Source organism: Canis aureus, chromosome 17 (assembly GCF_053574225.1).
Source record: "Canis aureus isolate CA01 chromosome 17, VMU_Caureus_v.1.0, whole genome shotgun sequence".
NCBI lineage: Eukaryota > Metazoa > Chordata > Mammalia > Carnivora > Canidae > Canis > Canis aureus.
Window position 1 is genome coordinate 12,063,141 of NC_135627.1, and position 27,898 is coordinate 12,091,038.

Below are 27,898 nucleotides of genomic sequence, written 5' to 3' on the forward strand. Positions count from 1 at the left end.
AACAGACTAACTAAACCTGGCCTACTCCCACACAAAGAAAAATAAGTGAAATTCAAGCAGATTCTTCTTTACAAATGGACATTAATTGATTTAAATCAAATGAAATACCACATACAAAGAAATTATTACAATCAAGAACATACAAAATATGTAGTCACCATCCCATGCTTGGTGTTGAGTAATGACAAGTAATATTAGTTTACGTTATTCTCTCATTTTAATTTCTTATCACTGCAACTCCAAATTTAGATGAGCAGACTTCTGCAAGCATGCGGGCCACTGTTGTAACTCTCAGAGAAGTGCAAACCAAGTAGTGATATCAAAGTTAATTAATGTAGAAGTAATTAGAATTAGGTTTCATAAAATCTCTCTTTGTTTTCTAGTTATTCACATAGGAGAGTTGTGCTTAGGGTAAAAAAAAAAAAAAAAAAAGTTATAGAGATTTAAAGTGTTCCTGAAAGAAAAAAAAAGATCTAGAGCCTACTGTTTGTTCATATTCAGATTGGGAGTATAAGAACTTCTGCCTCTAGAGAAAGCAGTAGAACCAGGGGTTAACTGCAGACACTATGCTAGATGAAAACCTCAAAGTTCTGCACATCTATCAAGGATACATTAAAAAAAAAATCCATAAAAGGCAGATTCAAAGGAAAGAGATAACAAAGCACAGTAAAAAGGAGGCTGGCAGATTTTGTTTCTAGTGCTACCTCAGACAGAAAAGAGCACCAGTTGCAAATTTAAATTTAATCCCTTGATCTAAAACTTAATCCTTAAAAAATAAATAAAACTTAATCCTTTTATCTAATATGGGTGTTATTTCAGAGTGTTAACGATTCTGAAAATAACAAGGATAAGACTATATGGAAAAATATTTTTCTGTAGTCTTATTCTAAAAATAATAAAATACTAATGCTTTCTTCTTTGCTGTTCTGTTTTTTGTTTTCAGCTAACACTTTCACAGCACTTACTATGTGCCAAGCAGGGATCTTAATGCTTTTCATATATGGAACTTACGGAAGCCTCCTAATCATCCTACAAAGTAAGTTCTATTAAGAACTCTATTTTAATCATGAAAACTGAAAGGTTAAGGAATTTGCTCAAGGTCAGACAGCTGGTGGGTAATGGAACTGGGAGCGTACCCAAGTGGTCTGGCTCCACAGCATAGTGCTCATGACTTCTATGTTTTATACACAAGTAGGAAGAGCAGATCATTAATTTCATCAACAAAAAATTATTTTCTTTGTACTCTTAAGTGCCTCATCCTATTGTATGTCTGGTCTCAATTGCGTCGGCTCATGTTTTAACAGTGTGCATGTTTTTTCTCACTACTGGGCTCTTTGAGAATAGGTGCTAGCTACATCTCATCATTTTATCTTCCACAGTCTCTAGTACAGGGCATTGGTTCTCAAGCCATTTGATACCTTCTCATATATTTTTGTTTTTCTGATGATGATTAAAATCATTCAGTCATTTAGTCATTCCCTCATTCATTCATCCACCCAATGTCCCTGGATTCAAAAAGCTGTTTTGTGGGAGATAGCACAGAAACACGTGTGAAGGTCCAAGGAGGCGGGAGATAGGGAAAGAACGGAAACTTTGAGAATATAGGGTTCACATTCACTTCAAGGTGGGGAGGGGCAGGCAAAAAGAACCCTGGATGCCATTCATGCTAAGGACTAGATGTTATTGAGAAGCCAATGAGGCATCTCCACATCCACTTTCTGATACCAACTTCTACGAAAGAAAAAAGAAAAGAAAAAAAGAAAGAAAGAGAGAGAGAAAGAAAAAAGAAAGAAGGGACATTCACAATCTCAGAAAAACCAATAGTGGCAGCTCTAGAGACATAAATTATTAATTAATAATAGTAACCAATCGACTTAGTTCTGTATGGATTATTTTATTTTTTGTTTGGATTATTTTAAACAACCAATACTATTATCTCTAATCCTTCAAGTGACCTCATAAAACAGACATTATTATTACTGCTCTACAGGTGGGCAAATGGGACCTCACAAAAGTGACAAAGCAAATAATCAAACCAAAGTCCACTTGGCTCTAAAGACCTTCCACAATGCTCCACTGAATTCCTATGTCATAATTAATAAAACAACACTTGTCATCCCTCTCGAGCTCTATAACTCTAGAGTTGGAAGAACTATAGCGTCAACATGAGGTTCAGAGCCCTTCCATAACTTGGCCCCAAGTCTCAGGCTAGTGGGTGCCATGCTAGAACTAGAACATGGCTGTCCTGCTCCTGGTCCAGAGAACTCTTCCACCACTGCATTCTGCCTTCTGCTGTAACATCTTTTAAAAAAGTCCACGTGTCACAGCAAATCCTAGTAATAAGAATAAACTGCAAAAAGGGGTTATTAGATGATATGAACACTAGGAAGGATAAAGGAGAGTTAACAGCATGCTGGTTGAAAGATGAAGAATAAACATTTCATGAGAAACAGTTGTAAAAGTGGCGAGGAAACACCCACCCCAGATGAGCCACTGATAACACCTGATAGCACACCAGACAAGTTGGAGGAAACACCAAAGGTTAAAAGGGGAGGGAGGAGGACATTTGACAGAGACACTAGTATCCGGTTTGATATGTGTGGGATAAGGAATGTTATGAGTATTGACAGTGGATCAAAAGGCCAAGCTACACATGGTACCACAGGAAACAGAAGAATAAAAGTTCACATCAAAAGCTCTGAGAGTGAAAGAAAAGTAAAGAGTAGTATAGGTAGAAAATGAAAATCGTGTATCTTCTGTCACTTGGCCTGGAACCCAGCAGAGATAGGTCAATGGCACTAGATATTGGTGAACATAACCTTTTTCAATTTAAATCAAACAGTAAGAACTCTTAATGGTCTTCATATCAAACCATTTAGCAAATGGTGACAGTGCCATCATGCCTATGCAGCACATGCTATAAGGTATAAAGTGGTTTTTTCTTTAGAACTTTATTTGGGACACTGTACTCAATAATTTAATTTTGACAGTGATTTTCCACTTTCTACCTTTTGGTTATTCTCCTTTGTTTCTACTTCATACTGTGATTTTTAAAAAGAACTTACACAGAATTGTACAATGCAATTAAAATATTTTCCACTGATACAAATTACAGTGAAAGCTCTTATCAGATTTCTAAAGACTATGAAAGTATTCTAGTACTTTATATACCTTGATGTTCTTGTTCTGTAACACTTCCTTTGAACATTTGATATAGATCATAAAGCCAAACTTATGGGGAAAAAAGCCATTGTTTTCAAGGAGATCAAATGAGAAAAAGACACACACCCCCCGAAAAGATCTGATTAAAGAAATGTGAACATAAAAATGCATACTGTACCTGTAGTCCCAATATATAAATCAATGTCTTGTTTGTGATGGACAACGGGCCCAGAATTTGTGCCACTTGGATTCTTGGTATGGAGCAGTAAAATGGTACAAACAGAGCAAACACAGGTGCCAGGCTACGCAAACAAACAAACAAACAAAATCACTATAGTATAATACTCAATTTAAAATACCACGAACAAATACATATCTGAAGTAACACTGCTTATAATTTTGTTTCTGTCTAAAAACATGGTCTCTGATATACAAGTTGGGTTTCTATACATGCAACACATTGGAAATAACTTGTACTTATAACATTTTATGAAAACTCGAATTATCTAATAATTCCCTTTTTTTTAAGATTTTATTTATTTATTCATAAGAGACACAGAGAGAGAGAGAGGCGCAGACACAGTCAGAGGGAGAAGCAGGCTCCACACAGGGAGCCTGACGTGGGATTCGATCCGGTGTCTCCAGGATCACACCTGGGCTGAAGGCGGTGCTAAACCGCTGAGCCACCCAGCCTGCCCCTCGAACAATTCTCCTAAAACTACTGCAAAGTGGTTCAGCATCTACTAATTAATTGTCGGGCATTGTGGGAAAATTTAAAGTTGCTGCTATGTTTTCTTCCCATGAATGACTTAAATCTAATGAAAGAGACTGTACTAAAGTGACAAACATAATCCATCACAGTCATATCTCAAAGGCTCATCTCACATTGTAGCACTTGACACCCTTACCACTCCTGCCTTCCCTCCCTCAAACCCCTTTTTCCTTCTGCCTTAAAACCTGTTCTTGCTAGTTTCCCAGATTTCTCCTGCCACTCTTCTATTCTCTCTATGGTTCCATGATATCCTCTTCTTCTTGTTCCAGTCTCTCTTTGTTTCATCACAAGCCCTTCCCTGGCATTGATTACGAAAATGAAGTGGACCCACCAACTGTCTGCCTGTCCCTCCTCTTGCTGATGAAACTCAATTTGATACCTGCAACTTGACATATTCAAAAGTCACAAATGTCTTTCTAAACAAAGTCATTTCTTTTTAATCCATCTCTTAACACTGTTGACACACAAACCACAACTCTGATCACATCACATGCCTGTTTAAACTCATCCTTCTACAGGCTCCTGGTATCCAAAGAAGAAATATAAATATTAGTATGGAATAGCAAAGGCCTCCAATTCTTTCTTATTAGTGTAATTTTGCACACCTGGCTTCCTCTCCCTTCCCCTGATCTAGCTCCACCCCCCATCTCAACTCCCCCAGAGATGCTCCCTGGGTACATTAGGCTTTTCTAAGTATTCACTGACACAAGTAATACTTCCAGACTAAACGTCCTTCTCACTTTTCTGCTGAGTTAACACCCATGGTGTAGGACAGCCCAATTCTTTCCCACAGGGATCACTCCAACTCCTCTCGTGGCCAGAAGCTCCCTTCTTCACCCTATTGCTACCTCACTTTTACTGTTTCAGTGAAACAGTAAATCAATCACCTGGGCACTGTGGGAGAGGCGGTAGTCCAGATACAGGAGCTCCAGCTATATCTGTAAGTAATGAGCAGTCTCTAATGCCAAGAAACTAAGCTCCAGGACTGCATACTCACATTCCTGCCAGGAGTAGGCAAGCAACACGAATGAGAAGAGTGGTCTGGACACACATTTGCACCAATTCTTTTATCAGGCACTTGGCTTCATGACTCAATCTGTCTTTTATTTTCCCTTTACTTTTTTGGTGAGTGGCACCAGTACATCTTTACCATGAGAAAAATACAAGAAATGTCCTTTCTCCATTTTTGTGGAAACACAGGACCCTCTTGTGCAAAGTTTTCTCTTCTTTGATAGAGATCATGTTATTAAAAAATCACTCCTTATCCTCTCAATTCTGCTTCTAAAAACAAAACTAAAGTAAACATACACTGCAAATGTGAAAAATGGCAGCAGCATCAATAGGAATCTATAAAAATGCATCAAGTGCCAGAACAGGGAAAACCCCAAGTAGCAAACACCTAAGTGCTAGACACTGGGTAACAAGGGGACATACAGATGTGTAAGATGCAACCTTTCTCAGTCTTACAAGAAGGATGACAAGGGTAGGGCAGCTGAGGTATGTACACAGCACAGCACATTAGTCTCAAGTGCCTCATCTGGCCTTCCTCCTAGGGAAGGAGGGAATGCACCCTCTCAGACCCTCCAGCATGCACCACAGTACTTGGCACAGCACAGGAGGCTCATTCAATTTAGGGCAATAAACTATTCCTTATTCTTGAAGAGTTGTATGATCAGGTTTTTTTTTCAAAATGTGATAGTACTTATGAGTATAGCCTAGTGGCTATAATTCTAATCTTTTTGTTACTCATTTTTTATTTGAAGTATTAATTAACACATAAGTGTTATATTAGTTCCAACTGTGCAATATAGTGATTTAACACTTCTGTACATTACTCAGTGCTCATCGCAATAAATGTACTCTTTTTTTTTTCTAGGGTAGGGTTAGGTTTGAGGTTAGAGTTAAGGTATATGTTTGGTATCCTATAGTTCAGAGACCTCTCCAGAGGATTAGGGTTAGTGTTAGTATTAGGGATAGGATTAGGGGCAGGGCTTAGGGTTTAGGGGATGTGCCTGATATCTAGCAGTTTGGAGACCTCTCCAGAGGCTTATGATTAGGATTAGTGGTACAGTTAGGGTCAAGGGTTTGAGGTTAGTGGTTAGGGTTGTGCCTAGTACCCTACAGCAATTCAGAGACCTCTCTAGACAATAGACTCTACTGGGGTGACAACAGACATAGAAGCCATCTACCGATCTGAGGCAAGGAGGTGATTTGGTGCTCTAAATGTTCTTTATTTAAATAGATATTTGGCTGCTCCTTCCATTTTTATCTCTACCTTCACACACAATAAATATACTCTTAATCGTCTTACCTATTTCCACCCATCCCTACACCCATCTCCCCTATGGCAACCACCAGTTTGTTCCCTTGTATTTGACTCTCTTTTTCATGTCTTTTCTTTTCTTTTCTTTGTTCATTTGTTTTGTTTCTTTAATTCCACATATGAATAAATCCATATGGTATTTGTTTTTCTCTGACTTATTTCACTTAGCATTATATCCTATAGGTCCATCCATGTTGTTGCAGATGGTAAGAACTCATTCTTTTTTTTTTTATAGCTAATATTCCAGAGAGTGTGTGTGTACAGGTGTATGCAACATCCTTATCCATTCATCTATCAATGGGCACTTGAGTTGCTTCCATATTTTGGCTATTACAAATACTGCTGCAATAAACACGGGTGCATTTATCTTCTTGAATAAGTGTCTTCATTTTCTTTGGGTAAGTACTCAGCAGTGGAATTAATGGAACATAGTAATTCTATTTTTAATTTTTTAGGGAACCTCCACTGTTTTCCACAGTGGCTGTACCAATTTGCATTCCTACCAACAGTGCACAAGGATTCTTCTTTTTCCTCCACATCCTTTTTTTTAATTTTTTAAAAGATTTTATTTATTTATTCATGGAAGACACACACACAGAGAGAGAGACAGAGACACAGGCAGAGGGAGAAGCAGGCTCCCTGCAAGGAGCCCGACGTGGGACTCGATCCTAGGTCTCCAAGAATCACATCCTGGGCTGAAGGCGGCTCTAAACCGCTGAGCCATCCAGGCTGCCCTTTTCCTCCACATCCTTGCCAACACTTGTTATGTCTTAGCTTCCTGATTGTAGTCATTCTGATAGATGTAAAATGATATCCCATTGGTTTTGGTTTGCGTATCCTTGACGAATGAGCATCTTTTCTCAGTGTCTGTTGGTTATCTGTATGTCTTCTTTGAAAAAAATGTATGTTCAGACCCTCTATCCACTTTTTAATCAAATTATTTGTGGGGTTTTTTTGGTGTTGTGTTGTAGAAGTTCTTTGTATTTTTTGGATATTAATCCCTCAGCAGATAAATCACTTGCAATATCTTCTCCCGTCCAGTAGACTGCCCTGTCATTTTGTTGATGGTTTCCTTCATTCTATTTTGGTGTAGTCTCAATAGTTTATTTTTGCTTTTGTTTCCCTTCCTTGAAGAGATATATCTAGAAAAATGTTTCTACAGCCAATGTCAAAGAGATTACTGCCTATGTCCTCTTCTAGGAGTTTTATAGTTTCAGGTCACACATATAGGTCTAATCCATTTTGAGTTTATTTTTATGATCCCCTTTTAATTAACTATATACAGTTTTTAAAAGTCTCCGATTAGAAGGGCACCTGGGTGGCTCAGTTAGTTGACCCTCCAACATGTGATTTCGGCTCAGGTTATAATCTTATAGGTCATGAGACTGAGCCCCATGTAGGGCTCTGTGCTGAGCAAGGAGTCTGCTTGAGGTTCTCTCCCTCTGCTCCTCCCTCAACTCACGCGTGTGGATGATCTCTCTCTCTCTCAAATAAATAAATAAATCTTTTTTTAAAAGTCTCCCATTCTGTATGTTGGTAAATTGAACACCAATAAAAAATAAATTAAAAAAATAAAAAAAATAAAAGTCTCCCATTAGATTATTAATTGTCAGAAAGTTCAATATTTTATTTGGCATTGCATCCCCTGATACTATGTAAATCCTTACATATAATTTACTCTCAATATTTGATTGTAAAAAACTGACAAAGCAATTTTAATGAAGAGAGAGAGTTATATAAGCTGCCATTCTATGGATAAAGAGGTTATATATATATACATATATATAATACTCAGCCATGAAAAAAAATGAAATCTTGCCACTTGCAACGATGTGGATAAAACTAGAGTATTATGCTAAGTGAAATAAGTCAATCACAGAAAGACGATTTATCCTATGATTTCGCTCATATTTAAGAAACAAAACAGGGGATCCCTGGGTGGTGCAGCGGTTTGGCGCCTGCCTTTGGCCCAGGGCACGATCCTGGAGACCCGGGATCGAATCCCACGTCAGGCTCCCGGTGCATGAAGCCTGCTTCTCCCTCTGCCTGTGTCTCTGCCTCTCTCTCTCTCTCTGTGTGTGACTGTCATAAATAAATAAAAATTTAAAAAAAAAAAAAAAGAAACAAAACAGGACAATAGGAGAAGGGAGGGAAAAACAAAACAAGAGGAAATCAGAGAGCGAGACAAACCATAAGAGACTCTTAATCCTAGGAGACAAACTAAGGGTCATTGGAGGGGAGGAGGGATAGGGTGGGAGGAATGATATTCAGGAGGGCACATGAAGTAATGAGCACTGGATGTTATATGCAACAGATGAATCACTGAACCCTACCTCTGAAACTAATAATATACTATATGTTAACTGAATTGTAATAAGAAAAACCCTGCCATTCTAAATACCACACAAGAGAACACTTTCGTTATATTTTAACTTAGCTAAACTCAAAGTAGCTTTCCATTAAACCTACAAGGCCCTGCATGCCAGACCCTGAACTCTCCCTGCCACTTGCTGTGGCTGCTCCCTCCACGCTGGGCCAGTGCGTGTCTCACTCTAGCCCCAGCAGGCATGTGGTGCCCCCGGGCATGTCCACCTCCTGGCTACCTTCCCAGAGACGTGTACCATTTACTCCCTCATACCCTTCTGCTCTTTCCTTACATAGCTCCTTCTTGGCCTCCTCATTCCAAAGTGCAACCCCTAGGCCACCTCACAGACCCAACCCCACTCAGAATTCTCTATTTCCTTTTCCCATAGCACCAATAACCTCCTAATCCACTACATGACTTATCATCTGTTTCTCTGACTGAAGGGAAACTCCATGGAGCCTGAGATTTCTGTTGGTTTTGTTTGCTGCTTTATCACTGCTCTCTAAAATGATGCCTGACACAGAGCGGTGCTTAAAAAATACTTGCTGAACAAATAAATTTCTCTTTAAAGTGGCAAACTACACAGTTTCATATACATACTCAAAATATGGCCTTCTCCTCTCCTGATAATAATAATAAAACTCTATTTTGGTTGCACTTGAGAGATCTCACACCAGGACAGGTTTTTTGAGGTACTTAATTTATAGAAGTTCTTTTGTTTATATTTAGCAACACAGTGTAAAGGATGATGTTACAATAGAGAATTGGAGGCCATGTTCCTGTTTGAGGTTACATTTCAATGTGAACTAAGAAAAATCCTGATAGGAATTTTAATGACCACAGTTCATGTCTTATACACCAATAAAAGAAGTTTAAAAATTCCTTAGAAGTTATTAATCACTGTGTAGTTTTAAATGATGACTAAGTACTAGACCACATATACATACCCATAATACAAAAGCACACATTTCAGACCATGAACATACAGGTTGTTTTGTAGAAATTTCCGTTGCTATTTCTATACACACAGACTTCACAAAATATCATACTGTTATTAGTCACTGACCAGTTTTTCTCTTTTCCTTATTTTATGACACAACATCTGTTCTATTGTCAACAATAATTCAGTTTGACCCTTTTCAAGCTATGACTAGCTAACTTCTGAGAGCCCTATCGGGCTCAAGCATATGAAGCTGAAGTACAGAAAAAGGAAAGGAGGTTATAGTTCATTTCATCCTTCCTTCCTTCCACTAACATCACTAATATTTACTATCTACTATACACTCACAATAGTACTTGATAGAATACTAGAAAACATTCACTTCAGATCACAAATGTCCATCGTATCTCTTCTAAGAAGAGGACACTGATTGCACTTTTATAGTACAGCAGAAGAAACCCTGGTAACTTTCAAAGACAATAGAAATAAGGCTTGTGGGCTCATGAAATTATCGCACACTATGCCCCACAGCATCTCACAGGACAATCACTCCATTCCCTTTTCTTTACATACTCACCTTCTCTAATACCAAATAGGAGGTAGATCCAGTTTGCTAGAACATTTCCTTCAACTAGGTGAGTTTTTCATTATATAACAATGTTTTACATAATAAAAGCTATTTCAAAAAAATAAAAATCAAAACACCCCACAAGGATGTTCTTCCAACAAAGAGAGAAGCTTCTCAACAGTGTCTTCCTTGGGACGCCTGGGTGGCTCAGCGGTTGAGCACCTGCTTTCCACCCGGGGCATAATCCTGGAGTCCTGGGATCAAGTCCCACATCGGACTCCCTGAGTGGAGCCTGCTTCTCCCTCTGCCTGTGTCTCTGTCTCTCTCTCTCTCTGTGTCTCTCATGAATAAATAAATAAAATCTTTAAAAAAAAACAAAACAAAAAAACCCCAGAGTCTTCCTCAAGTATTCTTCAATACAAGTTTTAAATAACTCATCCTAGAATATATTTTATCGTATTTATCCAGCAACCATAAAATCTCTTTATTTCCTAAGAATTTTTGCACTAGGAATTATCTTGGCGATCATTTACTTCAATACCTTTATTTTACAGACAGTGAGATGGAGGTCCAAAGATTTGTGTAAGTTGTTGCTCTTCTGTCAGTGTTCCTTTATAGATCTTCAGCCTTTTAGAGCTTAGAAGAACCAAGTATGCTTCTAGATGGAAAGATATCACTGAGGGGCTGAAGCCCCTTGGCCATTTTGACAGATCCTAGAGTGGAAGGTCTGAAGTCAGAGTTACAAATTCCTACCAAATGATTCAATTCTTTCTATATCATTCCTCAAAATAGTCGACCAGTTTATATAGGCACCTAAATCAGAAACAGCCTATTCCATTTTTTTATGATCCTAACTTTTGGAAACTACCTTTATAATTTGATTTGAAAGCTGTCTCCAGTAACTTCCTCTACTGGCCTTCCTTCTATTCTCTAGAGTCAGGAAGATTGACATACGCAACCTAAATTCTTTTCTGTGAGACAGTTTTCAAATACATGATGATGATCACTGCCCTGCCAAGCCTAAACATTCTCAGTTTATTAGATCATTTCTCCTAAGACTCAGGATCCAGACCCCTACCAGCATAGTCACAGTAGTCATCTATATGCCCTTCGTAAAATGCAGCACCCAGAGCTGATTGCGAATAGCCATATCAGTCCTGGGTAAGTGTAAATATCACCTCTCTCATTCTGACGACTATATGTCTATTCACTTAGCCTACATATAAATTGCACTGTGCTAGCCCTGTTACATAGTTGGTTTAAACTGAGCCAACTAGAACTATACGGTGAACACCATAGTCTCCATCCTATGCACAAAGTCTGGATTTTCAGCTATAAAATGTTCCCCTTTAACTCCTCCCTTGTCACTCCTGTGTCCATGCAGTCATAGATTGTGTCAGTTGGCCTCCTGCCTGAAAACATTGACTAGTCCTAGTACAATGCAAAAGAGCATCATTCCTACTCACCACAGAATCCTTTGCTTCTTTCTCATAAGCTGTTAAGATACAGAATGAGCAAACTACTCTCTGCAACAAGTTTCTAGGTAGACAGAATTATCATAGTCAACATTTCTAAAAAATATTTTATTTATTTATGAGAAAGAGGGGCGGGGGGAGCAGAGACACAGGCAGAGGGAGAAGCAGGCTCCATGCAGGGAGCCCAATGTGAGACTCGAACCCAGGGATCCAGGGTTACGCCCTGGGCCAAAGGCAGGCATCAAACCACTGAGCCACTCCACTGAGCCACCCAAGGACCCCCATTTTTTTTCTTTAAAAAAATTTTTAAAATCACTTTTACACAGAATATGGATACAAAGTCATTAGTAATTGTTTTTTTCTTTTTCTTTAAAACATTTAAAAACTCACACTTTTACACAGAATATGTATACAAAGTCATTAGTAATTGTTGGTTCTTTTTTTTTTTTCTGGTTAAGGTTTATTGCTTAGTCTTCCCTTCAAAGAATTTTAATACTTAACTTTTTATTAAAAAAACTTACAAAGTTCCACAGATATTACCAAGGGGTTTTTGGATAATTATTCAAAAAAAAAGTCACTAACAGAAAAATTTCACTTCCTACTTGAAAAAAAAGTGCTCACGCATATATGAGGTTAAGTGATCGCTACACTATGCTCAGTCACAAGGTGACAGGAAAAAAAAGCCACCACCCATAAAAGGATGCCTGCATAATCTCTCTTAACAACATGCCAAAGTAAGCTACTTCAGTTGGGCAAACACTGCTACTCCATGGAGGCCCCAACAAGTCACTCAGAGGTAAGTACTACATACATATATATATATATATTTTTAACAAAGTCTTTTGTAAAACTTTAAAAGCCTACTTAAGGAAGGTATATAGGAATAGAATCTATTCAATGGCAACTATACATTTCTAACAAAAACTGTATAATTAGTATAGTTTAGACTCTTTGATAACCGGCAGTTCTAATTAGCTAATATTGAGGTCGGTGAGAATAATGGATCATGCCAGAAATCTATGCTCAAAAAAAGGGTTTACTTTGTACTTCTGTGTGAACTCAAAATTGCAAAAAAACAGTATCCACTATAAATCAGTAAATAATGCCAATATTTCAGGATACTTTAGTATGAAAGGAAAGGAACAAAGTTGTTTTTAATTTTTTAATTTTTTTAAATTTTATATTTTATGTATTCATGAGAGACATAGAGAGAGAGAAGCAGAGACACAGGCAGAGGGAGAAGCAGGCTCCATGCAGGGAGCCCAATGTGGGACTCGATCCTGGGACTCGATCCTGGGACTCCAGGATCACGCCCTGGGTCGAAGGCAGGGGCTAAACCACTGAGCCATACAGGTGTCCCACAAAGTTATTCTAAAATGGAATATTCCTATACTTAAATGCATGTGTATACCAATTATTCAGCACAATTTAAAATAAAAGAGTCATTACATTCTACTATTTGACCATGTATCTATGTATATAAAGGTCTTTTCTATATCTCTATTACTTCTATACTTTCTGGCATTTCTCTGGAGAGAATCTCAGTACTAGAATTCCTTGGGCAAAGGTATAAATGTTTTTAAAGCTTCATATATAAATTGATATTTTTTGGTTTACAAAACATTTTAGCAATTTACCCTTCCACTAGTGACAGTTTGAGCTTTACTGCTTCTCAGCTAACCTGAGTATTTTAATTATAAATATAAACTGTTAATTTGATAAGTGAAAAATAAACCCATTGCTTGCTTTATATTTATTTGATGATCACAAAAGCTACACATGTCTATTTTCTCTAGAATTTCATGTGCCTAAAATAATGTCATAAAACAATAAGGTATATGCAATGATTTGCAATATTTATGTCCAGATTAGGAATGGAAGTAATAGAAATTTTTGGCAAAATATAAGCTGTGAGGAGACTTCCTCTAAAGGAAGGGCGGGGGGGGGTGTCCTGGCGGGTATCACTCGAAGTACAACACAGTGCAGTGGTTCAGAGCATGGGCTCTGTAGTCAGGCTTGAACCTGGGCTTGATTATTTCTAGGCTGTGTGGCCTAGGGTAGTCTCTGACTTCAGTTGCTTCATTTGTAAAACGGGGAGTAGTAATACAGCTAAGTCCTTGTCACCCTGGCCATCACATAGTATATGCTAGAAAACTGCTATCATTCCTCCCTCCCTCTACCCATTAAACTACCAAAGGATGAATCCAATAGGCAGTTTCCTTGCCCCATTATTTTGTGAGAGTTATTTTTCTTAAACTTATTTGCAGATCTTTATAGAATATTTTACATAAAGATTGGGTCTGTGGAGGGTAAACATCTCACTGTGCTCACCGTCTGGACTCTGCATCTGCTAATATTTCAGTACATGCTTTCTCTCCAGGGCTTAATTGTACTTTTGGGACATAACACTGCAAAGAGCACACTGCTGCACAAAGCCTCCTCACTCACTGGCTTGCCATCTACCATGTGGCAATGGTGCTGGTAATGCCTCTTCTAAGTTACTTTCAATTGGCTTCCAAGAGCTTATTAGTAATACGACCAGTCATTTACTGGAATAAACACCACCTCAGGTCACTATATGACTTTCCTTCACTTAAGTAACCCATAGGCATTTATTAGCTATCTATTGTGGGATGGTTCTGAAACACTCTACGGGATAAGAATGTTGTAAGAGAGAAAGCCATGGTCCTTTTAAGGATGAGCGTTTAAAAGGAAGAGCTTCCCATCCAGCAGAGGAGTTTAGAAGTGAGGCTTCTCCCCCTGCCGTGAGTAAGGGCCTGCTGCAGCGTTCAAGGCCACAGAGTACAGAGCATGCTGAGGGTGTGCAAGCCCCTCCAGCCCATAGAACTCCTCAGCTTTTCAAGAACTCTGTAAAGTACAGGGCTTCAATGTCAGATGAGATAATACACATGAAAATCATCTGGAAACTGTAGAGTTAACATGTCTTGAAAGCTCAAAGAGAAGAATAAAAATATTGTGTTAAATGTCTGCAAATACCTAAATAAGTAGTATAAAAATAAATTAATAGCATAAAAGCTATCCTAGGGGGTGCCTGGTGTCTCAGTTGGTTAAGTGTCTTCCTTGGGCTCAGGGGTCCTGGGATCAGCCCCTGCTCAGCAGAGAGTCTATTTCTCCCTCTCTGCCCCTCCCCCTGGTCATGCTTGCTTTCTCTCTCTCGAATAAATAAAATCTTTCTAAAAAATAAAAAAATGAAAGACGCTATCCTTGGTATTTACCATCTTCTTTCAGTCCAAATTGTTTTATGGAAATATTATTAAAAATAGTAAAATCTAAATTCATTTGTAAAACCTTTACTTGCTTTAAAATATGTTTCAAGTAAATTAATGAATGCCTTCGTTTAAATCAATATATTCCCTTCTTCTCCTCCCTTCCTCCATCTCCCCAGCTCTCCTCTTCTTTCTAGTTCAGACAGGATAAGTTGGTATGTGTTAAAGTTTTGAAAAATCTTCCTATTTTTACCTGTTTTCTACCAATAACACCAGATCATGTTGGAAACAGGAGCTAGGGATAAAACACTGCACCGAATGTGATTTCTGGAGTCAAACTGCCAGGATTGAATCCTGACACCTAACAGCTGTGTCTTTAGACACGTCATGTAAAGGCTCTGTGCCTCAGTTTCACCACTGGAATGGGTTTGTGAAGATTCTGTGATGATTCAGTGAGTGAATAAATATGGAGTACCCAGAACAGTACCTGGAAGACAGTCTGCACTTCACAATACTGGTTACTATTACTAATCAAGAACTCTGATAAGGAACCTCTGACTGAGGATGGAGAAAGCTGGCACTCTGCTGTCCTGTACTGGGTAGTTATTGGGCCTCAGTCCTGGGTCAGCTGGAGATATACAAGATTCACAGTTCTTACTCAAAGGATTGCACCGGCTAGTGGGAAACAGAAAAATAAACCTAACAACACTGATGCTAATACAGAGCACAGTGTCCTCACAAGGATATTCCATGCTGCTTTTCTTGAGGGGTGCTGGTAAGAAAGCAGGAGAGGATAAAATCAAGGAAGTTTCTAGGAACAGTTGATTTTTAACTAAGTCTTGAAGGAAATAGAAGCAAAGGATTTGGGATAAAGGAAGGATGCCTGGGTTGCTCAGGGTTGAGAGTCTGCCTTCAGCTCAGGGTCCTGAGATCGAGTCCTGTATCAGGCTCCTTGCAGGAAACCTGCTAATCCCTATGCCTATGTTTCTGCCTCTCTTTACATATCTCTCATGAATAAATAAAATCTTAAAAAAAAAAAAGGATACAGGACAAAGGAGAGGAGGCATCAGACAGAAGCAAGAGTGCCTAAAAAGCACAGAGCTGTGAGAGAACACAGGACATCAAAAAACTGCAAATAATTTAGTAAGGCTGGAGCCAGGGATCACAGGGAGAAGACGGCCAGAGAGCCAGCTGTGGAAGAAGACAGTGCAGTCACAAGGAAATCATGTGTCACGACTGAGAGCTTTCCATTTGCCCAGGGTGGTCGATAGGCTGCATTTGAAAGGCATCGTGAGAGTGGCAGCAGTAGCTCCAGGGAGAAGCAAGGGTGGTCTGAGGGCAGGCAGTGGGAGTGGGAGTCGTATAAGGACAGGCAGAGGGACAGACAAACCCACAGTGCAGCGGAGAGGTGGAGGGTGGGAGTCAGGAGGCTGAAGGCACAGGAACTGCTGATGGGAGGTGGTGGGTGAAGGAGCGCATGGAGCCCTGGACACCTCTGGGACTCCTAACCTAGCACCCACGCTGAGGGAGGACCCCAAGCAAATGACCTTATCTCTGAAATTCTGTTATCCACAAAGTAAGGATATTTAATGTTTCTGACTAATTTCCATGAGGTAAGAGACAAAAAACAAAACCTGAAACTCCCTTGAACTTTAAGGAGAAAAGGCACATATGTTTTCTAGAAACCTTCTGGACTTAAAGGATAAAGACTCTACAGACTCAGATCTTCGCTATAAAATCTTTTTAAATTATTCAATTATCCTACTTATAGGTCAAATCCTGCCACATGGAAACACAGTATTTGTCTTCCTCACACTGTAATGAGTATTACAGTGGGGTTCTTTTTTTTCTTACAACTCCTAAACATTACATTGTATAACTCTAGTCCTTTGTACTACCACCTCCTTTGTCTTCATGTTTGAGAACTTTCACACCATCCTCGTCAGTACTAAAGCTGCCAAAAGCCACACAAAGAAAATCAGTGAAAGGTGAAAGAAAAATAGCTGGAATATGTGAAACCCCAAATGTGCAAGTGGGTGTTTGATCAAATAATCCAAATGTCAGGCCCCTTCCCCTTTAATCCCAAGGTACATGTTTACAGAAGGTGACATGGTCTTCAGTGCCCACTAGGTCAGGATGCCAGAGGCACAAGTAACCTACAGATTGGCAAATGCTAGTTGGGTTTTGTTTTGTTGTTTGTTTGTTTGTTTGTTTTTCCTGGATCTTCAAAAAGTTCTCCATGGCCTTAGTAAGACTGTTGTCCTGTACTGGGTAGTTATTGGGCCTCAGTCCTGGGTCAGCTGGAGATATATAAGATGATGTTCTGCAGACCTCCTGAGAGGTGGTCAGAACCAGCCTAGGCCATGGCATCAGCGGCAGCATCACACTTTCCAAAAAAAGCGAGCTCCCAGGGGGCAGGCCAGGGAGGTTCTCGCATACAGACAACCACAGACAACACTACACTGAGCACACTCTGGCAGGTGTGACATTCTATCCTGACAAAGTACAAGCAGCTGTCAGCGTGTCAGCTTCCTGGACAATGTTCCCTATATCCTTCCCAAAAGGACTCGACCACAGTTACCTACCAAAATAGGACTCAAAGCTGGTTGGGGGAAAAAAATCACCTGAAAGTGTAGAAAGATTTGCTTCATTAAAGTGAACTGGGCGTGTGCTACCAGTGCAGCCGAGTGGCAGCTTACTGGAACAGCCCTTCTGACTTTGCCCATGAAGTGACAAAAGGCTGTGCCCATGCTGCTCGTAGTCCTTCTGTGCCTTAGGTTTCTGTCCCCCAGCAGGAATTAATGTTTCCCACCTGCCTACTTTACAGGCAAATGGCCCACACAACTGCTCAGGTGATGATTTTTAGTCAACTAAAAAGAAGGTGAAAAAAAATCATTGGTTGAGTGCGAGGCCACCATGTGTGTGATGCTGGACCAAACTCAGATGTCTCTGATCAGTCAAGAAGGAGGAGGCTTTCTCAAGTAACTGACAAGTGCTCATAAAACTAGGTAACCAGAGGAAGAAGTAAAGCTTTCTTTTGTGTGTGGTGGGCAGGGGGAGAGGGGTGTTTATTCTCAAGGGCACTGTTAAACAGCCAAGGCCTGCTACTTGATACATCTGTGTTTGTGTAGTTCCTCAGCAGATCGAATCCTTATTGTTCTGCAGGACCCAAGCTTTCACCTATAATCTCCTTTCTCAAAGCTTTCATTTTTTTCCCCCACTCCAGAAACTCCTAAACCTTACCTCTCCTCCAGAAAATAGTCAAAGGACAATGTATCAAGAGAAACCAGAGAAAGATCAGATCAATCAACACTTATCATTTAACAACATACAAATATAATTCATATCTATGTGTCCACATTGTGTGGCTCTTCTGGTTTTTGAAAGCATGGTCCTGGAACTTCCTCTTTGGTGCATGTGGGCACTTGAGTGAGATCATCTTGATGTGTAAATATGGTCTCCAGCATACTTGGTCTTACAGAGAAGTCACCTCCTATTGCTTCACATGACTTGAACCATTCAAAGCAATGCTAAGGCCTGAATTTACACAAAATTACTAGAGGTTTAGCTCTTTTTCATTTAAGGTTGTTGATGGTTATTATGTGAATAAATTATCAGAGGTAAAAGCAACATTTCAGGAATCTTAAAGCAAAAACTAAAAGCTGGTATTCTCGTTCATACTAAAATCTTTGAATATAGTGGTTTTATTCTGTTTCTGCTACAAATAAAAGCTAAGATATCATTATCCAAGCAAGTTGGTACCAGGGTAAATACTTCCAGAGTACAAATTACATTAGAGCTTAGACAATTTTCTTAAATACTAAAAGATGAGTTTTGCGTTAGTTTCTGTGGCTAGAAAGAACTTGTCAGCTCATGTCAACATGTCCGGTTATGCAAAAATGAGATGATAATGTCTTAAGAAACGTTAGCTGCTCTAGTAGCAGTGAAGTCAACTCTAAACACACAAAGACCCACTTCCGAAAACATAAGTAAAAATACAGTGGAGGATATTTTGCTGTGGAAGAACATGCTGTTTTACATATGCTAGAATAGTAGCAGAGTTATCAATATTGCATTACAGAGACAAAACTGGGATAGACTCCTTTGCTTAATAACAAAAATGGCAAGAGAACTGGCATAGGTGGCTGCCAGGAAGGCTGTAGGTACTTCACTGTCAAGAGGTAAGGGGGTTCCTCAGATAGGACCTGAATACAGCCCCACACTTCATGCAGCCCAGTTACTAATTGTGCTCTTGGGGCAAAGTCTCAATCCTCATTCATGTCCCTCAGAGATGGGGGTATTAAGGACAGTTTTGTGACCACATACACCTTTCCACTAGAAAGCGTTATGAGGAAATTATAATTATTATAGATAAAAGTATTCCAAGGAAAAAAGAGCTAAACACTTCTTTGTGCTGTTCTCTAGGTAGTAAAATTATAAGACACAATACTTCCAAGTACAATACAGTATATCTATACTACTAACATGTCAGAAGCTGTTGTCTAATGATTATAAAAATGTAAAATACTTAAGAGGTGCTTGGCTGGCTCAGGCGGTAGAGCATGTGACTCTTGATCTGGGGATCATCAGTTCAAGCCCCCCGCTGAGTGTAGAGTTTACTTTAAAAAAAAAAAAAAAAAAATTGGGATCCCTGAGTGGCTCAGTGGTTTAGTGCCTGCCTCTGCCTGTGTCTCTGCCTCTTTCTCTCTCTCTCTCTCTCTCTCTCTCTCCCCCTCTCTGTGTCTCTCATGAATAAATAAATAAAATCTTAAAAAAAAAAGATTAACTTATTTTAAAAATATTTAAAATGTATTAAAAAAATAAACAGATAAAGGAAGAAAAGGAGAAAGGGAGGTGGGAAGAAGTTAGTTATACCTGAAAAAAAAGATTAAAAGAGCAGTTTGCAATCCAAAGGTTGCTAAGGAGTATTGTAATCCAAAGAGCAAGCAGAACCCTGGTAGGTGTGAGAAGGAGCCACTGGAACAAGAGTGAGATAATGTCTCTTTAGATGGCAGCACATTCCCAACATCATACATACATCCATCAGTTTCAGGCTCTCCCATACTGAAAGATCTCCTCTCGGCATTTCCAGGACCTAGCATATGACAACACTAAAAGCAATTTTTGCTGAATAAAAGAATGGAGTAAGTCAAGGTTCAGGAAAGTAATATCAAATGGATTAGAGGAAGGTATAAAATAATACCTCCGAGGGAAGATATTAATAAACTAAGATTCATTCATCTGAGAATGTAATAACAATGGTCAAGCACATGAAAGCATCTTCCTCTCAATTTGGAAAACATAAAATTGACTAAAACTAGAGCATCAATAGCTTAGGACAATCAAGAACTAAGGTAATATGCTAGTGTCACTAACAAAATCAACTTTCAAGAGCTTATCAAACATCCAAATGACCAGATTTGAAGACTGCCTTGGTTCGTCTTTACCAAAGATCATTTCTGAGCCATCCTATTTACATGACCACATTGTGCAGGTGTCTCTCTGATTGACTCAGCACGAAGGTGAGCAGTAAGAGGCGCATCAAGAGTCTTTCCCTCGGGGTTCTACGCTATCCCAGAAGTGGGAACTCCACCGTCCTCAGAAGAATTATTCCCCTGCTCTGGAGCGGCTGGGCCACATTGTTCCCAGGCTGTTTATTTACAGGTAAGAATGGTTCTTAAAGCCTGGATGACTTTGAAACCATAGGCTCTTAGTTCTATGAGCTGCCCCTGCCAAGCAAGGACGGGACAGAGTAGGAGACCCAAAGCCTGGTTGTCACGAAGAAGCATCCAGCATGACCTTTTAACTTGTATGACATGCAGTTTTCTCACACGGCAAGTAGGTAGGTGAGAGCAGTACTTAGCCCACAGGCTTACTGTGAGAGTGCTTCCAGATAGGGCTTCAAGGTAGGCGCCTAATAAAAATTCATGCATCGACCCAAATAAAGTGCACTGAAGGACCACCTCTGAAATGCATTGCAGATGATAAGGTTTTTGTAAGAAGAACTGACCTAAAGAATTTTTTTTTTTATTTTAAGAATTGTTTTTCTTAGATTAAGTTATTTATCTAGTTCCTCATTTCATAGGCAATTCATGTTCAGTATTAGAAATTTAAAGGTATATGGACAAAACTCAAAAATGACTTGTACAAAATTATGTTTTGGCATACATATCCATACAGGTGTGTATGGATTGTGTATAATTGCTTTTCCTTTCCCCGAAGTGATATGTTGTGTAATCTGCTTTCCTTACTTAACATACGTCTCTGCCCAGTAACAGGCACCCACACTGCCACTTCCAGTGACTGCAGAGTATTCCACTGTATAGCTATCTCATAAGGTATTAACCAATCCCCTGATGATGGACATTTGATTTGTTTGCAAATTTTCATCTTTATAATTAACATCATGTTAAATATTCTTGAAAATCAAATGTTCTGCAACCCCTGCCATTTCTGGCTCTAATGGGTGCCATACTTCATTAAGAAGTTGGATACATATTTACCACATGGCAACAATGCACGTTCTTCTCTGAGTCTCACATTAATATAACTTTTCTCATCTCTGCAATAATATTTATTCATATGGAGAATTTCTATCCCAGCATGTATTTCAAAAGCATTTCCTGAATCTACCGAGAAATATTCCTCAAAATAAAACAAACATGTTGAGATTTTCAGAAAAAAATTTTCACAGAAAGTACAAAAATAAAAGTTCTTGCTACCTGTTCCTTAAGTTACAGCCCCTGTCTGGGATTTTCACATCTTTGTGTCTAGTCTCAGTTCTTGAAAAGTTACTTCTCACATAAAGCCTTTCCCAACTAAGCGGATAAAGGTTTTTCTACTTTCATTCCACAACTGCAATTTCCATGATTCAAGAAACATTTTTTTTTCTGCACAAAATAGAAAGTCCATATTTGTTGGGTTTTTGTTTTGTTTTCAAATTTATTAATTTCTGTAATTGTCATTTTCTTCTACTTTCCTCGGGCAAACAATTCTCTTCTAGCTTCCTGAACTGTATGTTTATCTATTTTCAATCTTTTTTAAAAAATGCTTTCACAAGCACACAGAGTTGAGTCACTGCGCTGTACACTTGAAACAAATGTAACATGTGTTAACTAGCTCAAATAAAAATTATTTCAGAATAAAAATCTGCAAATAAATGCATTCAGGGCTCTCCGTTACTTCTGAGATTAACACTTCATCTGAATCCCACAGTTAGGCATAAAGTATTTTAGTCATTTTGTTCTAAGTACTTCAAAATTCCCACTCTCATTTCTTAACCCATGAGTGCTTAGAAACATATTTTTTTAGATTCCAAATTTATCCTTTATTTTTTTATCATTCATTTCTAATTTAGTTGCCCTGTAGTCTCTGGCATGTCAGCTACTAAATTAACAGTTTTCTGAAAGTTCTGAGTCCCTCTGATGACCTCGTACATAGTCAAATTTGCAAAAATGCTCATGTACCTTCAGCACAAATTCTATAAGGTCACATTGGGTAGATCTAAGTCTCTAATCTCTTTTTTATCTGGCATAGTCCAATAAAGATGTGCTAAAATCTCCCACTATGGTTGTGAATTTGCCAATTTCTCCTTTAAATTTTGCTGTTACATGCACAATTTAAGATTATTTTTATGTTTTTTGTGAACTGTTCTTTTTACCTTCTATAGTGACCCTCTTCATCCCTATTAATATTCAATTTGCCTTAAAGTCTGTTTTTTCTTTTCTTTTTTTTTTTTTTTTTTTTTAGTATTGCTACTCTGGCTTTTCACTGACGGATTTGCCTGATACACATTTTCCCGTGTTTTTATTTTCAACCTTTCTGAGTCATTTTTTGAGTTGTATCTCTTCTAAGCAGCATACAGCTGGATTTTTCTTTTTTACAAATCCAAACTGACAGTTCTTTTAATAGGTGAGTTCAATCCATTTAAATTTCTTTCTCATTATCAAGAAAGAAATTATCTTTCTTGATTAATAGAATGTACTATTTCCATTTTTGTTCCCTTTTGCTTTAGGTCATATTTCCTTTTTTTTTTTTTAAATAAATTTTTGTTTATTTATGATAGTCACACAGAGAGAGAGAGAGAGAGGCAAAGACACAGGCAGAGGGAGAAGCAGGCTCCATGCACCGGGAGCCCGACGTGGGAGTCGATCCAGGGTCTCCAGGATCGCGCCTTGGGCCAAAGGCAGGCGCCAAACCGCTGCGCCACCCGGGGATCCCTAGGTCATATTTCCATAGTTTAACAGTTAACCTATGTATGTGATGCACACCTATAATATTATAACATTATTCTCTGATAACCCCCACTGTGTGTTAGTTTCACTGTGTAAGATTGTTAGAACTAGAGGCACCCGGGGTGGCTCAGCAGTTTAGCACCGCCTTCGGCCCAGGGCTTGATCCTGGAGACCCAGGATCGAGTCCCACGTCAGGCTCTCTGCATGGAGCCTGCTTCTCCCTCTGCCTGTATCTCTGCCTTTCTCTCTCTCTCTCTCTCTCTCTCTCTGAGTCTCTCATGAATAAACAAAAATCTTAAAAAAAAAAAAAAGATTGTTCGAACTAAGCAATCAGAGGAGCAGTTGGTGCTTTGATATGGCTAGGGATAGAGTCTTTCTCTTTTAATATAAACATCATCACTAGATATATTGAAATTTTCCCTAATTTTGCTGAGTTTCAGATGAGATTTGTGCATAGAAACTGTCCTATCAGAATATTTTTCTTTTAAAAATAATTTCACAGAATTTATTGTTCTGCTCTTCCTAAGTTTTATCAAAGTTCAGCCCCATATAAGGAGTTTTATTGTAGTTTCCCACTTTTCGATGTAGGACTTGAAATTTCATCTTAACATTATTTATCACAAGAAAAGAATTGGAAAAAATTCATCAAGGGAGTAGCTAAGCAGATTATGCATGAACACACTGGAATACTGTAGAAATATCCAATGTCTGCATGAGATCTATATATGACAGATCTATAGATTATACTGGTCCATGGCCATGTTAAGTGGATAAAGCAGAACACAAGACACCATATGTGTAATGCTTACTAGCATGCAAAATACAGGAATGTACACCACATGCATCAGTGGGGTACTTGGGAAATGATCTAGTTCAGAATTAATCTTTCCCCCTGAAACAGCTTAAGTTTTTTCTTTCTCTTTCGTCGTTTTTGTCGTGGTTGTCGTGGTTACCATCTTCTTCTTTTTTAAAAGAAAACCTAACTTTCAGTTCCTAACAAGGCCTTAGCTTGTTTCTCATACTTTTTAGGTTAACACAAATCAGATCACTGTGGTAAATTCATATTTCACTAAATAAATGTAACTGATTTCATTTCCTGGCAGTGATATGCATTTGCCCCCTCCCCCCCCAAAAAAAATAAAATAAAATAAAAAGTCCAACTGAAATTCAATTTAAAAGCAGAATTTTACTCTCCTCAGAAATGTGGGTGTTGCACATGATTTTGTTCTTAACCAGACAGTGAATCAGGAAAAAAAGGGGATATTTCTGCCTAAAAAGTTAGTGCATCCCCTCTTCCCACAAAAATATATTTGCTCTATTTAGATGGTTATATTTCCTTTGCCAGAGCTTTGCCAAAATCACCAAATTGTGAGTAAAAACATAAATTTTATTCTTTGATATTTTATTATATAGGTAAACATATTACATATCACAGATTTTTTTTCCTTTTGAGGGTACTTCTTAATAATCCCCTTTATCTATTTCACTTATACTCCCCACCTACTTCTCTGGTTAACTACCAGTTTATTATCTGTATTTATGGGTCTGTTTCTGCTTTTTTGTCTTGCATTTCAGACTCCACATATAAGAGAAATCATCTGGTACTTATCTTTGACTTATTTCACTTAGCATAATCCCCTCTAGATCTACCCATGCTGTTGCAAATGACAAGATCTCATTCTTTTTTATGGCTGAGTAATATTTCAGTGCGTGTGTGTATGACTAGTATCTATTCACCTATCAGTGGACACCTGGGTTGCTTCCATATCTTGGCTATTGTAAATAGTGCTAAAATAAACATAGGGGGGGATCCCTGGGTGGTGCAGCGGTTTGGCGCCTGCCTTTGGCCCAGGGCGCGATCCTGGAGACCCGGGATCGAATCCCACGTCGGGCTCCCGGTGCATGGAGCCTGCTTCTCCCTCTGCCTGTGTCTCTGCCTCTCTCTCTCTCTCTCTCTCTCTGTAACTATCATAAATAAATAAATAAAAATTAAAAAAAATAAAATAAAATAAAATAAAATAAACATAGGGGTACATATATCTTTTTGAATTCATATTTTCATTTTCTTTGGGTAAATACATGATAGTGGAATTACTGAATTGTGTGGTATTTCTATTTTTCTTTTTTTTTTTTGAGGAACCTCCATCCTGTTTTCCAGAGTGGCTGCACCAGTTTGCATTCCCATTAACAGTGCACAGGGGTTCCCTTTCTTCTGCATTCTCACCAACACTTGTCTTTTGGATACTAGCATTCTGACCAGTGTGAGGTGATACCTCACTGTGGTTTTCATTTGCATGTTCCTGATAATTAGTGAGGTTAAGTATCTTTTCATGTGTCTGTTGGCCATTTGTATGTGTTTTTTTTTTTAAGATTTTATTTATTTATTCATGATAGACATAGAGAGAGAGATAAAGAGAGGCAGAGACACAGGCAGAGGGAGAAGCAGGCTCCACACTGGGAGCCTGATGCAGGACTCAATCCCGTACCCCAGGATCGCGTCCTGGACCAAAGGCAGGCGACAGACAGCCGAGCCACCCAGGAATCCCCCATTTGTATGTCTTCTTTGGCATAATATTTATTCAGGTCCTCTGCTCATTTTTAATCAGATTACTTTTGTTTTGAGTCAGAGAAGTTTTTTATATATTTTGGATATTGACCTCTTATTAGATATATCATTTGCAAATATCTTCTCCCAATCACTAGGTTGCCTTTAAAGGTTTTGCTGATGGTTTCCTTTACTGTGCAACACATCACAAGATTTTTTAAAATTCTATAAATCTTAAAATTTTAGATGTTAGATCTATAAAAGGGAGTTTACATTGTTTTTACCTAAATATGCTTTTAATCAAAAGTACTCTTCTTGGTTCTTCCTAGAGATTCTGCACACCATTAACGGATACAAAAATGGACAATTTAACTACACCCTCTGCAGCTACTCAGGGAAGTGACTGTGATCTCTATGCACACTACAACACAGCCAGGATATTAATGCCTCTGCATTACAGCATTGTCTTCATAATTGGGCTTGTAGGAAACGTGCTAGCCTTGGTGGTTATTATTCAAAACAGGAAAAAAATCAACTCTACCACTCTATATTCAACAAATTTGGTGATTTCTGATATACTTTTTACCACTGCCTTGCCTACACGGATAGCCTACTATGCACTGGGCTTTGACTGGAGAATCGGCGAGGCCTTGTGTAGGATAACTGCTCTTGTGTTTTACATCAATACATACGCAGGTGTGAATTTCATGACCTGCTTGAGCATTGACCGGTTCTTTGCTGTGGTGCACCCTCTACGGTACAACAAGATGAAAAGAATTGAACATGCAAAAGGCATTTGCATATTTGTCTGGATTCTAGTATTTGCTCAAACACTCCCACTACTCATAAAACCTATGTCAAAGCAGGAGGAAGAAAGGACTACATGCATGGAATATCCAAACTTTGAAGAAACAAAATCTCTTCCGTGGATTCTGCTTGGTGCATGTTTCATAGGATATGTGCTTCCTCTTCTAATCATTCTTGTGTGCTACTCTCAAATCTGTTGCAAACTCTTTAAAACTGCCAAACAAAACCCACTGACTGAGAAATCTGGTGTAAACAAAAAGGCTCTCAACACAATTATTTTTATAATTGTTGTGTTTGTTCTCTGTTTCACACCTTACCATGTTGCAATTATTCAACACATGATTAAGAAGCTTCATTTTCCTGATCTCCTGGAATGCAGCCAAAGACATTCATTCCAGATCTCTCTGCACTTTACAGTATGTCTGATGAACTTCAATTGCTGCATGGACCCTTTTATATATTTCTTTGCATGTAAAGGGTACAAGAGAAAGGTTATGAAGATGCTGAAGCGTCAGGTCAGTGTGTCAATTTCCAGTGCTGTGAGGTCAGCCCCTGAAGAAAACTCACGTGAAATGACGGAAACTCAAACAATGATACACTCCAAGTCTTTAAATGGAAAATAAAAAGGATTAAATCTTGGATTTATAGCAAAGTAGACTGTATGATGAACTTTGCCAGACTTTTCTTATAAAGCAAAATGATTGTTTAACTTCCAAATAGGATTCATGTAAATTCCTTTCATTGGGCATGAGCTCCCATCTCCGACTTGGAAGTAAACTGATATATATTATTTTTTACACTCAAGAAAACAACATAAAGCAAAGTTCTAATTTGTAAATGGAATACTATACCAAAAGGGAGGCTAACTCTCAGTGTAAAAAGTTTTGTGTTAATAAAAAATTTAAGCATCAGTATTTCCTGCCAATCATTTGGCAAAAGAAGACTGTAAGACTGTATATTGCCCATGTAAAAATGTCAATATTGTAATATGTTTCTTTCTTTACGGTAACATATTATTTTGATCCATACTTCTTTCAATCTTAGACTTTCATCTCAATAACGTTGGTGTTTTGTTTTGTTTTGTTCTCAGTTATAAAATTTTGTTTCAAAGAACTCTTTTGGAATAAAGAGCGGGATACTACAAAATTAAGAGTATGTCTTTCAATGCCTACTTATAGGTAGAACAGAATTAGCAATAGATAGATTTGGATGACAACGTTTTAAGTAATGATGATGACAGAGTCAATGAAAACACTGAGCTCTTTCCCAAGCAGCCAGCAGAGTAGTTAGGACCCACAGGTCAGGCACATGACAAAGATTTTATGTGGAGGTACCCACTGGGAGGAGGGTCCACTTGCTGAATTCTGCGTAGGAATAAAATAATTTGCAAATATGCTTGGTTTTTCTTGGGTATCTAGGGGATCATTTCATTTCTTTTTTATTCATAGGTTAGTAGTACCCTGATCTGTATTTCAATGGG

The 27,898-nt window shown here is 38.5% G+C and overlaps 2 protein-coding genes across 5 annotated transcripts in view; one reads left to right on the top strand and one right to left on the bottom strand.

Moving 5' to 3' along the window:
• The window catches only part of UBAC2 (UBA domain containing 2), a 179,017-nt gene that overhangs the window by 65,830 nt on the left and 85,289 nt on the right, over window positions 1-27,898 (bottom strand). For both annotated transcript variants that reach the window (XM_077855095.1, XM_077855096.1), the window contains exon 5: window positions 3,341-3,464. In XM_077855095.1, coding sequence (XP_077711221.1) covers window positions 3,341-3,464 — 124 coding nt within the window. The remainder of the gene's footprint in view (window positions 1-3,340; window positions 3,465-27,898) is intronic.
• On the top strand, window positions 12,252-27,564 carry GPR183 (G protein-coupled receptor 183). 3 transcript variants are annotated; one of them, XM_077855092.1, is made up of 4 exons: window positions 12,270-12,401; window positions 17,660-17,840; window positions 20,327-20,496; window positions 25,941-27,564. In XM_077855092.1, the coding sequence occupies exon 4, from the start codon at window positions 25,971-25,973 to the stop codon at window positions 27,039-27,041; it is 1,071 nt and encodes a 356-aa protein (XP_077711218.1). In that variant the 5' UTR covers window positions 12,270-12,401; window positions 17,660-17,840; window positions 20,327-20,496; window positions 25,941-25,970; the 3' UTR covers window positions 27,042-27,564. The 3 variants fall into 3 exon arrangements, with proteins under 3 accessions (XP_077711219.1, XP_077711217.1, XP_077711218.1); XM_077855093.1 differs by lacking the exon at window positions 17,660-17,840 and having other exon boundaries at window positions 12,252-12,401; window positions 25,943-27,564; XM_077855091.1 differs by lacking the exons at window positions 17,660-17,840; window positions 20,327-20,496 and having other exon boundaries at window positions 12,258-12,401.